The sequence below is a fragment of the Siniperca chuatsi genome, linkage group LG5 (assembly GCF_020085105.1).
Source record: "Siniperca chuatsi isolate FFG_IHB_CAS linkage group LG5, ASM2008510v1, whole genome shotgun sequence".
Classification (NCBI taxonomy): domain Eukaryota; kingdom Metazoa; phylum Chordata; class Actinopteri; order Centrarchiformes; family Sinipercidae; genus Siniperca; species Siniperca chuatsi.
In genome coordinates, this window is record NC_058046.1 from 31,427,254 (window position 1) to 31,446,800 (window position 19,547).

General features: G+C 41.3%; 1 protein-coding gene across 1 annotated transcript in view; it reads right to left on the bottom strand.

The window, feature by feature from the left end:
• The window catches only part of LOC122875937 (NADPH oxidase activator 1-like), a 42,452-nt gene extending 29,050 nt beyond the window's left edge, over window positions 1-13,402 (bottom strand). The window contains exons 1-5 of the mRNA XM_044195639.1: window positions 13,250-13,402; window positions 7,914-8,088; window positions 2,990-3,072; window positions 2,047-2,155; window positions 580-714 (exon numbers count right to left, since the gene is read on the bottom strand). Of these exons, the coding sequence (XP_044051574.1) occupies window positions 580-714; window positions 2,047-2,155; window positions 2,990-3,072; window positions 7,914-8,087 (501 nt within the window). The 5' untranslated portion in view covers window position 8,088; window positions 13,250-13,402. The remainder of the gene's footprint in view (window positions 1-579; window positions 715-2,046; window positions 2,156-2,989; window positions 3,073-7,913; window positions 8,089-13,249) is intronic.
• Window positions 13,403-19,547: the final 6,145 nt, after the last annotated feature.

Here is a 19,547-nt window from a genome sequence, read left to right on the forward strand (position 1 = left end):
TTTCTGAATTGCAAACCTCCTCCACTTAAGGCATCTACTTTTAGCTTATCTTTTATGTTGATGGTACTTTGTATATTTTAAAATGTTCTTATGTATAGATTGGTTTTATTATTAGTATGTTGTGTTGAATGTTGTCCTGTTGAGCTCACCAAGGCAAGTTCCTAACAACATTTGTTGTAATGGACATAATGTTAACTAGGACTGAGGTGAGCAGATAATACTGCGTCGTGCCCCTCCGCTCACGCCTCGACAGGTGGAGATACACCCGCGGGTTGTGGCTGTGGTTTTGACCTGCAAATGGGTACAGTGCCCTTTCTGCTACCTGATATGTGACACACCAGCATGCCCAAAAGGTAGCACTGCCAGTAATTCACTGTTTTCCAGGAAGTTAAAGTTACAGAAGTTAAAGGACAGACCAAACTTTACTCACTTTGGAGAATCATCCTCATCTTTTTGTCCTTGTAAGGTATGGCAGTGGGGGAAATGCAAACAACAAACATACATAACATAAACAGTGCAAGGGCAATTGATTTTGGAAATTTGTCACTAAAGTCTGTCCTTACCAGTTGTGACACTCACCAAGACACTGTCCAAAGCCACCTCTATATTTCCCCCTCGACCTGCTCCTCTCTCCTGGGAGGCTGATAGTAGGACATCCCTGGCCTGCTCCCACTGGCCCATCCGACAGTACACAGCTGCTGCATTATATAAGACCTAGAGGACACATCACCATTATATATTTCTGGATTATTTATCCTTTTTTTATTGCGGCAGAAATTGTCAAACTACCTTGGTGATGTTTGGGTCTGTGTGTGTGTGTGTGTGTGTGTGTGTGTGTGTGTGTGTGTGTGTGTGTGTGTGTTTAAGTGCTCCGGTTCAGTGTGTTCAATTGTTTATTTGTTCTATAATTCGGTTCTGTGGAACTGCTTTCCTGTGATGGCAGCAAAACAATAGCTGTCACTGATGGAGACATTAACAACTAAGAGCTAAAGAGAGAGTTTGTCTGTCATTCTATTATAGGAAAATGTGTCTCAGCTTTCTCAAGTATCCGCTCATCATGTGTTGAATACTGAACACAACAATATCTAATATTTTCCAAAATATTACTAGGTTTGAGGTCCAGATGCATTAAAATTGTGTTGTTTATGTAGCGAAAGGCAGTTTAATTCGATAGGAAGTGGAAAGGCAGGATTTTAAAGAATGTTTAGGTTAGACACAGAGCAAAATTTCACCTTGCTATTTTCACACTAATTTAGCAGCTGGAGAGGTTTTTGAGTCTGTGTTAATTCCCCCCAAACAGCCTATGTAAAGACTGTACAGACACTAGCTAGAAGAACAACAAATTGAAGACTTTGGAGTGGCCCGGTCAAAGTCAGAGGCATATATTAAAAGATTGATCTCAGATTTTATGAATCAATATTGGATCATTCAAATGAAGATTGATTTGAATCGGAAACCCAGCCCTAGATTCTGCAATCTACAAACCACTGTTTTACCTTTAAGCCCCTTCATCATGCATGCTTGTGTAGAATCCAATCAGAATGTTGCTGTGAATCAATTCAGCTCGTTGAATTCCCATGACAACCATTGTGGTTGTCATGTAATCTATATGATAAAACTGCATTATATCAGAGGTGGATGACGCTGCGTGCCTGGTGATGTGATATGATTTTTCAAACTGATGGTCACATTAGCCTTTAAACCTCGGCTGTAACCTAGCTGTCACTGACTGGCTGCAAGCACAGGTGCATTGTCTGTGGAAAGCTAGACCACGTCTTATCTGAGAAATGTGATGTTGTGCAACCTCTTCTTCCTCCATCAATGAGGCTTTGTTAGCTCCCAGGTGTACAGTATGTGACGTTTGAATTACACAATGGAGGTGATGAACAGCACAGTTCTCTCTTTTCATTCCTCAGTACTGACAGACCTCATGGGATTGGATTTCCTTTTTATTGCATTGTAATGTGTCAGAAGAAGCATGCTGAAGGCTGGCATTTTCCTGTGTGAATGCAGGTGTGTGGCGCAGTGTGAGGCTGAATGTCAGACCTGCCAACTGTAGAGTTTGAATTGCAGTCCCAGCTGTCTGTAGTCAATGACCATGTTTCCTCTCATGTGCTTCTGTGCCCAGATACAGTCTGACAGAGCCTCCTCCAGCCTGGAGAGACAGCAACGCAGAAACAGACAAACTGTTCATTTTCAAAATGAACATGCAGCACCTTGGGATATAAAAGCTTTATACAAAAAACAAACATTGTGGTTTTATATGGGTGTTTTGTGTCAGACGTTTTTCTCATCTGACACAGTAACTTCCATGAGTCTCCGCTGGTTGCCTGGCAACCTCACAGTGAAGTCTCCAGGAAGTGACTGTGCTCCGACACATAACCTCCCATAAAATCACAACGTGTCATTGTTACGCTTTGTTTTTTGTACTGATTAAAAAAACAAGATAATATGTCACATCAGTGAGCTTCGGGAGTGCTGGTAGGAAGATCTTGTCACCTTTGGACAGAGCCAGGCTAGCTGTTTCCCCGTTTCCAGTCTTTATGCTAAGCTAAGTAGCTGCTGACAGCAGCTTCACATTAACAGTACAATCAAAAAAGGGGTATCAATCTTCTCATCTAACTCTCACCAAGAAGTCAAATAAGTGTATTTCCCAAAATGCCAAACTATTTCTTCATACATCCATGGTCTAACTACAAAGTCCAACCAATGAAGTCATCAGAATTTTTTAAACAATCCCTCTTTTCTGCCGTCCTATCAAATCAAACTACCTTTCTTTCTGTAACTGATCTAACTGGCCACAAGTGGAAATTACAGGATGACAGTACACTGATTTTCCCTTCATTTCCCAAGATTTTCGTTGGATAAAAGACATCGGCACTATCTGTGACATTCTAAAACATAGTGTCACAGTAGTTTCAAAAGTTACAGTTATTAGTCTTTAATAAGTAACTAATGTAGGGTCAACTTTAGGTCTGCTGCCTCCTACCTGTCAATCTGCATCATCACTGCTGCTCTCTGGAAGAAGCCAACAGCAAGACGTTCATCCCTGGCAATGGTGAGGTCTAAAGCCTGGCCATCACAGAGGGGAGGAGACAAGTTTAGGCTGGACACTATGATGGCTGCACCTGCTGCCACACAGCTGATAACCCTCCTGCACTCACCTTACTTTTCTTTATAATTTACACTTAATAGTTCATTTAATCATTTAGTTTGATCTTTTGACCTTTATGCATTTTACATTCACATTGCACATATATCACCAAACAATTAAATGAGGACACATAGCTTTTGTTTCATACATCTTACTCATATTTGATATTACTGGCAGTTTATCAGTTTCTATTTGTGTAGCACGCACATTTATCTTCTGTACAGTCACACTTTAGCTTAGTGTTGGTTAAGTTTAACTTAAGTTGTTCTAATTTATATTTCTTGAGTTAGGAGTGCTGGGGGTGCTGCTGCTGGAGGGACTTCTTGGGTACATCCCAAAAATCTCTATTTGTCCATGGATGTATAAAGAGAACTGGATACCGCGTCAGAGGCGGGGCCCCGGGTAATTTTATACCGGGCTTGGCTTCATGCACCACTGAGCAGCTTTCATAGGAATGAACGGGGCCCCGCGTCCGAAGCTGTGTCCGGTTCTCTTTATGCATCCATGGGATCGAGGCGCGAGGAGACACGAGAGCAAACTTCACGTAAGTCTTTTACTGGCTGACACGCCCCCTTATTGGATATCAGTTATTGATCGGACGCCGCAGCTGATGCTGATCGGACTGATCTGATCCATCACAACATCACTGGAGTTTCAGACAGATAACAGATTAAACTCAAGTGTATCACTCCCAAGTTTTATATGTGATGTGTTTTCTGATTCACCATCTAGTTAAAAATCTGTTAAGTGTAGGTCTGAACAACAAAAGGACCACAAACAGCTTTCTTCATTTATTATAAAGATTTTTCTTTTCATGATCTGTTATTTCCTCCATTCACTTTTACTATGGATAAAGTCAGAGAGAGGAGGAGAGTCTGTCTGTCAGCAAGAAACACTTTTTACATTCTGGTCATTTCCATTCAGTCGCATGTGAGGCTGATCATTCCTGAGCGTCGGGTTTGATATGAGTTAGGCTAAATCATTTCTATTTCCCTGAAACATTTAGCCTAATAAATAATGGCCAGTGATCAAAAGACACTATAGTCATATTCTGGGTTATTCAATAATGAATTCACAATCCCAATATCAATAAATACAGATGCAAATAACATAGGCCTAAATAATGTAAAGGCATTCTGCCAGCAGAAATGATTCCTGGCTGTGAGCAGGACACAGCAGTGATGCGCGGATCACTGTTCTATCCGCGGATCACTGTTCTATCCGCGGATCACTGTTCTATCCGCGGATCACTGTTCTATCCGGTCGGGGTCGGGTCATAAAAAGAAACACTAATAGCGGGTGGGTGACGCTGTGCGCATTTACGCACGAGGCCCAGCAGCATATTGCCACTGATTATCATGCAGGACTGGCCGGGGTCAACGTTAATGTTCTGTGTTGTTCTAGGCGACACATCCGAAAGGTAGCACACAGTCCAGGGTCATATGGTGAGTACAGCAGTCCTCCTGATAAATCCTGAGCTCCATCAGAGCAGAATGGATTGGAGGGTACAGGTTTGATTCTGTCTCCTCTGTCCTGTCAAGTTTATAACTACAGTTTTTAGTTGTGCTGCTTAAATGTCCCGCGATCTTTGCTGCGACAAAGCTGTGCTCGTGGAAACGTTTAAAAGTACTGAAAGCAGCCTCTCCAAACACTAAAAGAAATCGTTGAAGAAAAGACTTACACATCAATACAACACACAAGAAAGAAATCACCTGGAAAGCGCGCGCTGCTCGGATCCGCGCATGCCCAGTAAGCTACACAGTACAGATACAGAATGCAGCTTGTTCTTCATGTGCAGGTGTTTAAACAGGTAACAGGCCACAGAGAGAAACCCTGCTGCTCTGGCAGGGATAACTGTGTGCCTTTGGTAGCATGTGTGCAGACAAACTCCATCAAAAGTCTCTACAGCTGTTAAAGCCGTCCTCAGAAACGGCGTTCCAATACACATTTTCTGAATATTCTGACCCACAATCCTCTGCACAGCTTAAGATACGTCACATCGACTGAGCCGCCCAGAGAGGGCAGACAGTTGACAGCTCGTTGACAAATAAAGGGATCCAGTGTTGTGCAAAACCCTCATCTGAGCTCCTGTCAAATCTGCCTGTTCGCTGTTTTATATTTCATAACTCTTCTCAGTCCTGCCAACACTGTCAGTAGTGATGGGAATCACAGCTCTTATGGCTTCGCTCCTGGTGCCAGAGCAGCTCCTCTTCATTTCAATTTTTAATAATAATTGGAATAGGAATCGTTTAAGTGAACAGAATAATCATAAAGATAACCTATAACAGCAAAAGGACATGGGCTAACTATGAAAATAACAGAGACATGCATGTGTAATTTTACTGTCGTGAATATAATACTGCATGTTAGAATCTACAGTGTATGCAGATGTATGCAGAGCTCTCCGGGTTGACCTCCGTCTCCGTCGTTTGTTGCATCTCCTAGGTAATGTTAAGTAACGTAGCCTGCGGCGGACACATGCGCAAGAGGGTCAAAGTTCAAGGATGTTGTAAGGAAGTAGTAAGTCCCCGCTGTATGCGTGCTGCAGTACGTACTACAAGCAAAAAGAAAAAGTATGCGATTTGAAGCGCAGGGACATTTCCTCGTTTCCTCGCGTGGTCTCTCCCACGCAGCCCCGTGGGACGGACTAAGACGCAAGTAAGGGAAAGTGGATGCAATTCATTAGTCGTTCAACGTGCCCTCGTTGACTTCCTGTTGGCGCTTGCCCTCGGGGCACTCCCCGCCGCCGTCCCATTTGTCTGAAAAGACCTCGGAGGGCTGAGCCCACAGCGACCATCACTACAGGTGTGTATTACCCACAGTGCACTGCTGTCATGCATTTGATGCAAGAAAACACATCCATGGTTAGGTGGCAGTAATGTACGTAAAACTAAAAAGTTTATTTTATTTATTTATTTACCTGCCAGGCACAATGCACATTAATCAACATTTCAGTTTACACATCAATGGAGCTTATTAGCTTATTTTCATCTGTATGAAAATTATGGATGACATTGCTTTTCAGCTTCAGTTTTTCTAATATATCTTACAGGTGTGTTACCATAGCAATAGCAGTTATGATAATCATGATACAGATCACTAACAGAAATGTCTAAATCAGACACTGATGCAACTACAAAGTGCTGGCGTTTTGCAAATATCCGCATAAGACGCCTTCGGCTCATTGAAATGAGTCTGCAGGTATTTCTGATGATTTGTAAAAAGCAGTACAGCTCTACAACTGGTGCTCGACCCATGATAGTTTGGGCACAAAGTGTCCATCTAAATCCCCCGCTCCTCCGCTGCACACTGTCCCTCTGCTCTCCAAGTGGCCTCCGTGCGACGTCTGCTGTTACATAATACCAAGGGCTGAGGGGAAGTGGAACTGCTAATGGAACGCAGCCTCCGAGACTTGGGACGCACCCCTCGTCTGGCTGGAGCAAAAGATGCGCACCCAGAAGCAGAGCAGCAAAATACAGGAAGTGGCTAATTAGACTAAACCAAGTGGCCGTCACAGTATGAGAGGGATTAGAGATTGTTTATTTCTTTAGAGTAAGTTAGTTTGTTGGTGCTTTTGTTCTAGTTAATTGCTAAACTATTTATACTGTTAGACTAGTGTTAGTCCTTGTGTTACCCCTTCATTTAGAAAATGGTCTGATCAGCCATTATACGCTCCCCTCGGTGTTCAGTTTAATAAAATAGGATAAGAGCCAGAAAGAGGCAGTAATGCAACTTAAAGGATGCCAACTGCCGTAAAACTCCAAAGGAGAAGTGTTCAGTTTGTTGGGTCAGTTTAGTCTATTCGGTTTCTGTTAAGTTGGCATAGCCTGAGTTAAGTTCTGTTTAGCTGACCTCTTGTATGGGCCCACAACTTTTTGTAACAAAACAATTTTTGGAAATTGTTTCTTCTATTTTTGGGTATAAATCCCTGCTTTTGAAAATTCACCTGTGACTCCTCATGCCTGCCAGCTCGGCCCCTCACAGATGGAGTATTACAATATGCTTCCTCTTTTTATACTATGTAAGTTCTGTATTCAGCAGCGGTGCTATCCAAACTGATGTACAGTGGAAGAAAGCAGAGTTTTAATGTTGCTCAAGAGACAGCTGCTGCTGCTGCTTGAACTGTGACATTCCAGTTGCAAGATGATCTCTCTAATGGCAGACGGGTACATCACCAACAAACACGTCGCTGTGAAGTCCACTAAACATCGTGAAGGGACGTTATGAAGCTTGGGTTTTGGTTCACCTCATGCTGACACTCGCTTTGTCTTTTTAGCCTTTTAAAGCAGGACCGCTACTATGGACTGTTTGACCAACAGCTGCTCTTAAAATAATCCCGTCTGCAGCTGAAACTCTGAACAAGTTTTCTATAATATTCACTGCAGTTGGTTTCCAGACGAGGCCTTTCTAATAAACTAAAGAGCTATAGCAAGTGTCATGTTAGTGTTCATTCATGTTATGAATGGCTTCTAACTGAGCTATAAAGCAAAATATTTATTAACCATTTATAATGGGTTTTTTTGCCATGGAAGTTGTTCTCATTCTTTTGTTAAATAACAAAATAGGACGGTGTAGTCCCTCATTCGTCCAGGAGTGCTATCGTAGAAAAGGTTTCAGTCGTGGTCATCTGGATTCTGAAAACAGTGTCCAGATGACTACGACTGAAACCTTTTCTATGATATAACAAAATAGTATTAACAGAATTTTCAGGACCCCCCTCCAAACTCCCATCCTCCCCCACCATACACAACACACGCACCTTCGAGGCCAGGTCCAGCTGTCCGAGAGCCAGGTGAGCTGAGGCAGCGTTGAACAGAGTGCGAGAGGTGGGTTCGCTGATCTGCTCGAGTTTGGCCAGAGCTCCTTGCCAGTCCTTTGAGTCCACCTTCTGCACCGCCTCATTCCACAACCGCAGTAACTCAGTGTAAAGCATTCTGGTCAGGGGAGACAGGAGGAAATTACAGATAGAAATATACAACAGAGGAGGCTGTTCTTTGCTTTTGCTTTTGAGAGCTGTTCTAAGTCGTGGAAGATATGATTTGCTGTCTGGGCCCATATTTATCAAACTTCTAACAGGGAAATTTTGTACTTAAGGGAAAGATAACATTTTAAATCCTTCACTTTTACTCCTACTCACAAACTTAAGAATAAAAGCTATTTATCAAATGTCTTTTGACATATAATGCTCTTGAATTGAAGAGCGCTCCAAAGGTTTCCGAAGTTGTTTCAGAGCAGATCCTACAGAAGATAAATGTAATACAGAAACAGAGGTGAACACACCCTCTGACACATGGGTTAGAGTGATCATACAAAATATCATTGTTCATGATGAATAGTACCTTAGCTGAAGCAATATGTATCATTCTGATAGTTCTAGCCTATTATTTGCATTTGATTTGAACATTTGATAGGATGTTACATTCCTACTTTTTTGCATTATCAGGGGTGCAAACAACAAGAATAAAGCTGCACTGATTTCGTTTGCAATCACTTTCAATGCATCTTTATTGGCTGCACTTGTCACTCTGGCACTAAATTCTCCTTATTACTGTATATGATTTTTCTGATGTTCTTTCCTGCTCCAGTTTAGTTTTCTTTCAATTTTAATTTCAGCCAATTATTATTTAATCCCTATCTATATATTTACATGTAATAAATGTATTAGATCAGACAAGTTGGTAATTGGATAAGGAGATATGAAGGATTTTACACAAATAAAATTAAAAAGAATTGAAATCACATGTATGTTTAACGTCATTTTATTTATTTTTTGCATTTGTAAAAATTCTACATGTGAACGTTGGCTCTTTAGTGCTGTAAGTGTATGGGCTCTGTTGTTATGTGGAAATTAGGTACCAAATGAGACTGATAGACACACTTGTCGGTAGGCGATTTGTTAATTTTGACCAGAGGGGAAGGCCTAATAGTAGCACCCCTCCGGCTGGAGGGCGAGGAGGGCTTTTTTTCCAGAAGGAAGCCTTGTTTTTGCCCCTTGAACAGATTTTTAGGGGCATTTACTAAACTCTGAAATAATGTATAATTATTACATTATATTGTCAAATAAACACTCAATTTGCGGCCCAAAGATTTGTTTTATTTAAAAAAAAAAAAAAGAAGTGAGAACAGCAAAAAAAAAACATTCAAGGGCACTTTTGGTCCAAGCTCTGTTCATTTCTGACCGACCTCTGGCATGCTGCTGCCGCCCTTTCTTTCTCTGTCTGCTGTAGAGAATATTGATAAATTGTTGAGAATTATTACATTTTTGTAATTACGTTTCTATTTTAACCAGTGCAGCTTTTCTAGCCTTTACGGCGCTGGTTTAGCGCCCCACGAGTCGAGTCAGTGAGGGACACGCACAGGGACAACTGTTCTCAATTGTGACAATTGAGAATGACTTCCGGATGGGAGCCGAAACGTCTTGATTCTGAAAACAGTGTTCAGATGACTACGACTGAAACCTTTTCTACGATGCTCAAGGAAAGACAATGTTCTGCAGTCCCATTTCTTTAAATACTTACAGTTGCGCAGCTTTGTCAGCTCAAAGCAGAATCATTCATTAACTGTCCCCCTATAACGGTACTAGAACAGTTTGCGACCCAGAACAAACATAATAGAGGCCAGATCTCTCTACAATACATTTTCATCTAAATCTAAAGAATCATCGGACTCTAAAAGTGTGGAGAGAAGATTTGCATGAAGGCATCCTGGATTGTGAATGGAGCCAGATATGTACTAAGGCCCATAGCCTTTCAAAAAAATACTAGACTTAAACTGATTCAATATAACTGAATAATGAGAACTTACATTACCCCTGTAAATATAAATCAATTTAACCCAGACATACCAGACACCTGTGTTAAATGCCAAGCTCATAAAGGAACCATATCCCACTGTATTTGGTAATGTGAGAAGATGCAAATATTTTGGAACTGTCTATATTGTATGTTAACTTTTACATTGTATCCTTGACTTATTTTCATCAAAAAAACAAAACCTTTTGAAGTCCTGTTTTCATAATCCTACTATGGCTAAAGTAAAATAAATTAAAATAGTAAAAGTACTTATTATTCAGAATACTAGCTAGTATTATTTTATTATATTTCAGTATTGGATTATTATTACTGATGCTTTAGCGTGTAAGCAACATTTTAACATTACAGCTGGTCTATAATTTTTTTATTTTTTTATTTGCACACACACAAGACTGTATAAAATTTAGATAATGAAAAAATAAGAGATGTGTCAGAAGAGGTCAAGAAGCCACAGGCTTATACAGCGGACCTCTCCTTCCTTAAGGAGGAAAACAAACAATAACAAATAATAATAATTTTAAAAAACTAAGCTAAGATAATTTGATGCCGAAAAATTAGTGCATGCATTTGTTACTTCTAGGCTGGACTACTGCAATTCCTTATTATCCGGCTGCCTGAATAAGTCCCCTAAGACTCTCCAATTGATCCAGAATGTTGTACATGTACTGACAATAACTAGGAAAAGAGATCATATTTCTCCAATATTAGCTTCTCTACTCTGGCTCCCTGTAAAATCCTGAATAGAATTTAAAATCCTTCTCCTCACCTGCAAAGCTCTTAATGGTCAGGCACCATCGTATCTTAAAGAGCTCATAATACCATATTATCTGACTAGAACACTGTGCTCCCAGGATGCAGGGTTACTTGTGGTTCCTAGAGTCTCCAAAAGTAGAATGGGAGCCAGAGCCTTCAGTTATCAAGCTCCTCTCCTGTGGAATCAGGTCCCAGTTTGGGTTCGGGAGGCAGACACCATCTCCACATTTAAGAGTAGGCTTAAGACTTTCCTCTTTGATAAAGCTTATAGTTAGGGCTGGCTTGGGTGAGCCCTGAACCATCCCTTAGTTAATCTGCTATAGGCCTAGACTGCCGGGAGACTTCCCATGATGCGCTTCTTTCCTCTCTCCTCCTCTCCCTCTCCATCTGTCTACATGTTTATCCCATTACTGCATGTTACTAACTCGACATCTTCTCTCTCCCATAGTTTTGTGCTTTCTTGTTTCTCTCCTCTCTCCTTCTGTCACTTTCAGCAGGTATTTCTGCCTCCAGAGCTGCAGAGTCTGGATCGGTGGTTGTGGGCCACCTGCTGCCCCCGTGTTCCTGCTCGACAACTACAATTGCTGTTATTGGCTTTGTTACTGATGCTGACATTATTCTTCCTATAGCTGTCACAAATGTATTAATATTAACACTACAATTACTATTCTACTATATATAAAATAAATAAAAAATTCTACGTGGTCTTTGCATTGTGCCAATTCATAACAGAAGTTATCTCATTGCACTTTTCCTATAGAGCAGGTCTAGACCGTACTCTTTATAATATTAATTACAGAGACCCAACAAATCCCACCATGAGAAAGCATTTGGAGACAGTGGCAAGGAAAAACTTGACCAGAACAGAAACCTTGGACAGAACCAGACTCAATGGTGGGCGGCCATCTGCCGCTGCCGTGTTAGGTTTTGAGAGGTGGGGGGGGTTATAAGAGTGAGAGAGAGAGAGAGAGAGAGAGAGAGAGAGAGAGAGGTAACATTAATATTAATAAATAATAATAGATAATAATAGGAATAGGAATGACAGCTATAATGACTTCACAGTTTAGTTACGAATAAAATTAATAATTAATTGATTTTTTTCAATTAATTTCTCATCAACTAAAATACCTAAAAAAAAACTTGAGAAATCAAGAAAAATCACTTGAGCCTTGAGAAATTTCTTTTACGTATACTGACACTCTAGCATAATCCCTATCATACCTCCTGCCCCTTCCCACAAATATTATGAAATTTGACTTGACTTAATATTTGATGAGAGCTTATTAAGAGGAGCTAATTCAAAGTTTATGTACTGTTGTAGTTTAATCTATAACAATGCATCATATTTTCGAAGGTGATTTTTTGGATGAAACATTTAATCTGCAAAGTAACTAGTAAGTATTGCTATCTAATAAATGTAGTGTAGTAAAAAGTTCAATATTTCTCTCCAAGTACAAGTACCTCTAAATTGTTGTGTAGTTATGTACATGTCACGGTCCGGCCGGCCTCCTCATTCCCTGTGTTTTCACAGTTTTTCCCTCTGTGTGTGTGTGTGTGTGTGTGTGTGTGTGTGTCTGGGCCTGGTGCTCTGTTCCTGCTTCTATTGCCAAACACCTGCACACCTGAGACTCATCCACCAATCAAGACCCTGCAGGATATATACCCCGGCTCCTCGCTCCAGTCTTTGCCAGTTTGTTTTGTTGTCTCTTTGGTAAAGTGTCTTGGCCAAGTACCTCAGTCTAGTTGTTATCGCGTGTAATTTTTGGGATTCCTGTTTGACCCTTGTATCCATGTGTTCAGGTTCACTGCCTGGCTGAAGATTCCTATAGCCTGTTGCCCTCTCTGCCCCTCCAGACCACTCTGCCGTCCTGCACCGCTCACCTGGATCATCTCCCCCTTTCTCACCTCACAATAAACTGTGTTCTACTGACTAACCTTCTCCCCGAGTCTTGCATTTGGGGACAGAAATCTCTGTGATTCATAACAGTACAGTATTTAAGTAAATATAATTAGTAACTTTCCACTGCTGCAGAAAATAAATGGATTGACAAATAAAGTTGACCTCAGTACTTTGCTGCAGTAGACAATATGCATATAGCTCAATATCAAAATAAAGTTAGAGGAAAATAAGGTTATAAATTAAGTGTAAATTCAAATTAAACTGTTTGAGAAAGGTGGAAAAATCCCTCAAAGAAAGAAGAGAGATGAGAGGGAGAGTGGATGGACGAAGGGGAGTAAGGTAGTGTGAAGGATATGTAGGATGGATCAAATACATACACAAACCCAACCGTAACTGTTAACTATATAGAATTAATAACTTTTTTTAAATAATAAAAAAATAAGAATACAAGAAAAATGAAAAAGAAAAGAGAAACTGTGCTGATGTTAATTAATAACATTCTGCCCATTTTTTCTGGAATACGTCCTTGTACCTTACCCAGTGTCTACCTGCACATGTTCAGTTCTGTTCATATAAGATGAATAGTTTATCAAAGAGACATTATAAATCCTCGACATTTAGACTGCTTACCTTTTTCTCCTGAATGAGAAGCTGGCGAGAGTTTAGTCAGTATCCAGCTCTGTCTCGGTGCCTGCTGCCTTCCACACTGTGCCAACGGGGAAGTGAGAGTAAGGGAAACAGGCCTCCTCAGGAGTCTCCACCCTGCTGCTACAAGGAAGTCCTCCATCCCCATTCCCTAGATATGATCTGCACAAGCTCTGGAATTCCCCTGTCAATGTGGCACGTAGGCATGACAATCACAACATACATGAGTCACACAGGATTTCATTAAACCTGTCTGACCTGATAACCCCATCAGGATGGATTTTATCTTGTGTTCAAACTAGTTTTGAACATGAATCTCCTACAGCAGACAGTCATTATATTATGCTAACACACTATAGGACTCTGTAGTTACTCTTGGGTTTGCATGATATAATTACTCAAGTTTTGAATGAGATCTATTCAGAGTGACCTTTGACCTCACTTTACAAGGAATGTGTCAGAGAAGGAAGTCAAGAGAAAAATGACTCCTCAAACGTACAGTGAACTTAAAGTGTGTTGGTTAGTCATACAAGTAATAATAAGAAGCATTCTAATAATTAATGTTTAGAAACAAGGGAAATGATTTGATATTTCCAAAGCTTAGCCTACTGGGTCAACCTGCTGCACAGGTTGTGTTTCGTTGTTAATGTGCAGTACTGGGGCCGCAGTGTGGCCCCACCCACTACAGAAACTCCACAGATCACTGCAGTACAGCCTGACAACCAGTGGTGGAAGAAGTATTCAAATTCTTTACTCAAGTAAAAGTAGCAGTACAACAGTATAAAATACTCTTTTACAAGTAGAAGTCCTGCACTCAAAGTGTAAAATACAGTATCACCATCAATTTAATGATCAAAAGTAAGTTAATTATGCTAAATAGATCCTGCCAATGTTATATAGTCCAATATTAGATGAATGATTTAAATATTGTATCTTATCAAGATGGAACTAATTTCCACTATTTTACATACTGTTTGGTAATTTTATCCATTGAACCGTATTTTACAATTTATTCCATCATATTTATGAATATTAAATGTTTCATATTATAGGCTGTTTTCATGTAAAATCTGTAATCTGTACTAGGATTATGATTATTATGTACTACTGTTATAGACCTTAAATTCAGTCCAGTTTTCATTCCTTCTTTATCCTATTTTTTAATCCCCTTTTTGACACACAGTGTGATCACCACATCCGCTTCATTCAGTGGTTTTCATTTTCCATTAATATTGTAGATTTCAATGCTTGTAATTTGGAACATTGTAACTGTAACCTCCCTTTATTTCAGCTATTTACTTTTCGTCATAACGTATTCTATTCCAGCATGTATGTACACTATATTTTTACTATACTAATATAAAAATACATACATACACACAGATATGTATGTATATATATATACACACATACATATATACACACACATATACATACACACACACACACACACACATGAATACACACATATACACCAGCACACACATATACACACACACACATACACAAACACACACACATATACACACATACATATACACACACACACACATATATATATATATATATATATATATATATATATATATATATATAACCAGAGGAGCCAAACACCAACTCCTGGTTGACAGAACAGTCACCCAAGACTGCAGAGCCCGACACACCACCCTGTGCACTGCCTGGATTGATTACAAGAAAGTATATGACTCAATGCCGCACACATGGATCACTGAATGCTTAGAGATGTACAACATCAACAGGACTCTAAGACACTTCATTGCAAACTCGATGAGGCTGTGGAAAACCACCCTGGAGGCCAATGGCAAGCCACTTGCACAAGTGTCCATCAAATGTGGCATATACCAAGGAGATGCTCTGTCCCCACTGCTGTTCTGCATAGGTCTGAACCCCCTCAGCCAAATAATCAACAAGACTGGCTATGGATACCGACTCAGGAACGGGGCCACCATCAGTCACCTCCTCTACATGGATGACATCAAGCTATACGCTAAGAGCGAGCGGGACATCGACTCACTGATCCACACCACCAGGATCTACAGCTCTGACATTGGGATGTCATTCGGGCTTGAGAAGTGCAGTCGAATGGTGACAAAGAGAGGGAAGGTAGTCCACACAGAAGGGGTCTCACTCCCAGAAGGAACAATAGCAGACATTGAGGATGGTTACAAGTACCTTGGAATACCACAGGCAAATGGCAACCTCGAAGAGGCAACAAGGAAGACGGCAACGGCCAAATACCTCCAACGAGTAAGGCAAGTCCTAAGAAGTCAGCTCAATGGCAAGAACAAGGCCCAGGCAATAAACAGCTACGCCCTGCCAGTGATCAGATACCCTGCGGGAATAATAAGGTGGCCAAAGGAAGAGATACAGACCACAGACGTTAAGGCGCCAAAGCTCCTCACCATGCATGGAGGGTTCCATCCCAAATCCAGCACCCTGAGACTGTACGCTTGCCTTAAGGAAGGCGGCCGTGGACTAGTGAGTGTGAGAGCCACTATCCAGGATGAAACATCCAAGATCCACAAGTACATCCAAGATAAGGCCCCAACAGATGACGTGCTCAGGGAATGTCTCAGGCAATGGGGAACAGAGGAAGACGTGCTGGAGGAAGGACCATCATGGGAGGACAAACCCCTACACGGGATGTACCACCGAACATAACTGAAGTGGCTGATATCAAGAAGTCCTACCAATGGCTAGAGCGGGCTGGATTGAAGGACAGCACAGAGGCACTCATCATGGCTGCACAGGAGCAGGCCCTGAGCACCAGAGCAATAGAGGCCCAGATCTACCACACCAGACAAGACCCAAGGTGTAGCCTGTGCAAAGAGGCCCCTGAGACAATCCAGCACATAACTGCAGGGTGTAAGATGCTGGCAGGAAAAGCATACATGGAGCGCCATAACCAAGTAGCTGGCATAGTGTACAGGAACATCTGCACTGAGTATGAACTGGAAACCCCGAGGTCAAAGTGGGAAACACCTCCAAAGGTGGTAGAGAATGACTGAGCCAAGATCCTGTGGGACTTCCAGATCCAGACTGACAGAATGGTAATGGCGAACCAGCCTGACATCGTGGTGGTGGACAAACAGCAGAGGAAAGCCGTTGTGGTTGACATGGCGATACCAAGCGATGGCAACATCAGGAAAAAGGAACATGAAAAACTAGAGAAGTACCAAGGGCTCAGAGAAGAGCTGGAGAAGGCCTGGAAGGTGGAGGCAACAGTGGTGCCCGTGGTCATCGGAGCACTCGGGGCAATGACCCCCAAACTGGAGGAGTGGCTACAGCAGATCCCTGGAAGAACACCAGACATCTCGGTCCAGAAGAGTGCAGTACTAGGAACAGCAAAGACACTGCACAGAACCCTCAAGCTCCCAGGCCTCTGGTAGAGGACCCGAGCTCGGAGGATGAGACCACCCGCGGAGGGTGAAGGACAAAGTTTTTCAAAAGTTTTTTGCCAAAGTAACTACAAAGACACACAATAAACATTATAACTACTGAATAATAGACAGACTTAACTATATGTAATATATTATACTAAATGTAGCCAATATTATAAATAACGTACGTATTGTGCATAATGCATACACTTTCATAGGTTTGAGATGTTTCAACGGGAGATAGGGGGAGGACCCCTGAGAAGAAGACGAGCAGGACAGTGTCCATCCTGAAGCAGGACACAAATGTCTACAGGTCTCACTTAGGTAAGTGGCTGTTAATGAACTATTAATTCATTATTAATTAACTTGTGCTTGAAAATGCCAAAATATCTTGGCATAGACTCCATTTCTTTTTGATTTTGATGTTTGATTCGAACATTAAGTGAAGCTCAAGACCAGTATCTGCATAAATATTGAGTTATCGCTACATCATTCGATATTTGAATTACAGTACATATGCACAATTATATACTACCTAATAAAGCGGCCACTGAGTATATATTCTGTGTATGGAATAGCAGTTTTGTCAGATGTCTCAGCCACCTGCACTGTGGTTTAGAGCCAGCAGAGTTCACACAGGCCCTGAGGGATTGAGTCCCTAATGTTGACCTGTGCCGGTTCATTGGCCAACAACGGCGATTCGTCCCGCTCGATGCCCTGTGTCCAAGGCATATATGAGAAGGCAATGCCTTAGGCAGATCAAACTTATACAGTCGGCCAAAGGTAGAGGGATGTTTACATTTAAAAACAACAGGTCAAATAAAATAAAATAAATGAAACATTGACCACTGTATATTTCTGTATATATAGTTACAGAGTGCAGGCAACTCCTCATCATCTGAGGTCAGGCCTCCCCCTCTGCCTCTCTCCCACACTCATCCTCAGCCATTACCTGGCCCAACTGCTATCTTTTTCATAATGTACTTAATGTACTGTGTGGCTCTGACTCATATGACATAGGATTGAGATGTTTAGACAGGAGGGCGATGAACCAATGTGGCCAGCCCATCCACACCTGCCAGCCCATTGCCACCTACCATTGTGTGAGTAATGAATATTGGCTTTGTAGATCAGGCCCTGTGATTTCTGTGTTGTGTAAAATGCTGATGAAGTCACAGAATTTGGTCATTTGATAAAGGGAAGCTTGAGAGATCTGGTGGTCCTTTGGCCTATTTAGAGCATATCCCTATTGTAATGGGCCTACCTAATACTGGTACAGTGCATTAGTAAACTAGTTCAGCTGCATCATGGAGTTGCCACAGTACAGATTACAGGCTTACCTGAATTTGGACCTTTCATTTGCAGGTGTATCTAAAATAAAATGAGGTATCTAAAATACAATTAATTCAACCCATATGACTCATTTTTCAAGACAATAAAACATGAAAACTTCCTACAAGGTAAATACATTTATTAGGCACTGGATACCATTAGAGCAAGAGTGTCACAGTCTGCCTGTTAAGTCATTAGCCCAGTAGTATTTGTACCAGCCAGTTTCCTTTGTTGTTCACCCGAGCCAGTCTCTGTCAAGTTTATTTCTTCAGTGTCCAGTTAGTTCAGTTGTCAGTTTTCTGTTGTGCTCACTGTTCACCATTCATGTTACCTGCCGGTCTCACCTGTAAATCTGCAACTTCATCAGTTGTCTGCAAGTGAAATACTTTTATTATATCATCTGCCTGAGGCCTCTGCACTGTCCACCTGCCTGCTCCACCGTCACAAACACTTTCCCACCGAACATTGCTAATGTTATCATTCCCTTGTTCTTTTTCTTTATTTTTTCCAGACATGTGGACGTTGATATCCTTCTCTGGCGTCTGGAAGAAAATTAAAGACACCCCCATTGCAGCGAATCAAATGAATGCTTTCACAGGCGAAGAATATGACTATGCTCTAAGAACATTTTCTAGGACCAGTTTTAGGTGGTCCCACAAGGGAATTCTGTCTCTCCTCATGAGACACCTTAAGAGCCACAGCATATTTGAAGTTCCTGAGGACAGTAGGACATTGGCCCTGGACAGTGTTGGTAAGTTTACAAGTAAATATAATGCATTGTAATTTGGAGATTTTAACATGCATATAATATGACCAGTACACATAAATTATGGGAAACGCTTTTCTCTTTTTTTACTTTTGAAAACTATATTGTGCCAAAAAATAGTAAGTGAACTCCTTGTATTTCCCTGCTTTTGTGCATAATTTACACACTTGGCTGTTGTGACTGTCTTCACCTGTTCAGTAGTGCATACTCACATTTGCTCTTTAAGTGTTGTTATTTTACCCAATGTTTTTTTATAAAATCAGGCCACACTGTGTGGATGAAATGTATGGTCACTGTATTGTCATATAATACTTTTTTTCTAACCCTATAGAAAGGACTGGACAAAACGGTGGGCTAAATGCCGGTAGTTTGTCTAGTGCAGGGGTTGGTGTCCCCACAATTCTGGTCAGAGCGCCTAAACAGGCAGGTTGATGGTTTGTCACCTCTGCCTGCAAGTTAGGAGGATGTAATGGATGACACCCTGAAGGGCAAGCTCCAAAAGGCAAGTACATCATTTATGTTCACATTGCATTCCTTATGTGAAGTGCCCATAGTAAAAAAGAGAAAAAGGACACCTTTAGTTACATTCTTAGGTTGTATTGTTGGTGTCACGGCTGGTGCAAGCAGGGAAGCAGAAATACAGGGGATAGGACCCGAATGTAGACTTCTGAGGCAGAGCTGATGCAGTTCAGTCATTTATTAACACAATAAAGTTCAAAGGCTTACGGGACAGTGCGGCAGGCAAGAGTAACTTTATTGTTTCATTGTTAAGATGTCGACCATA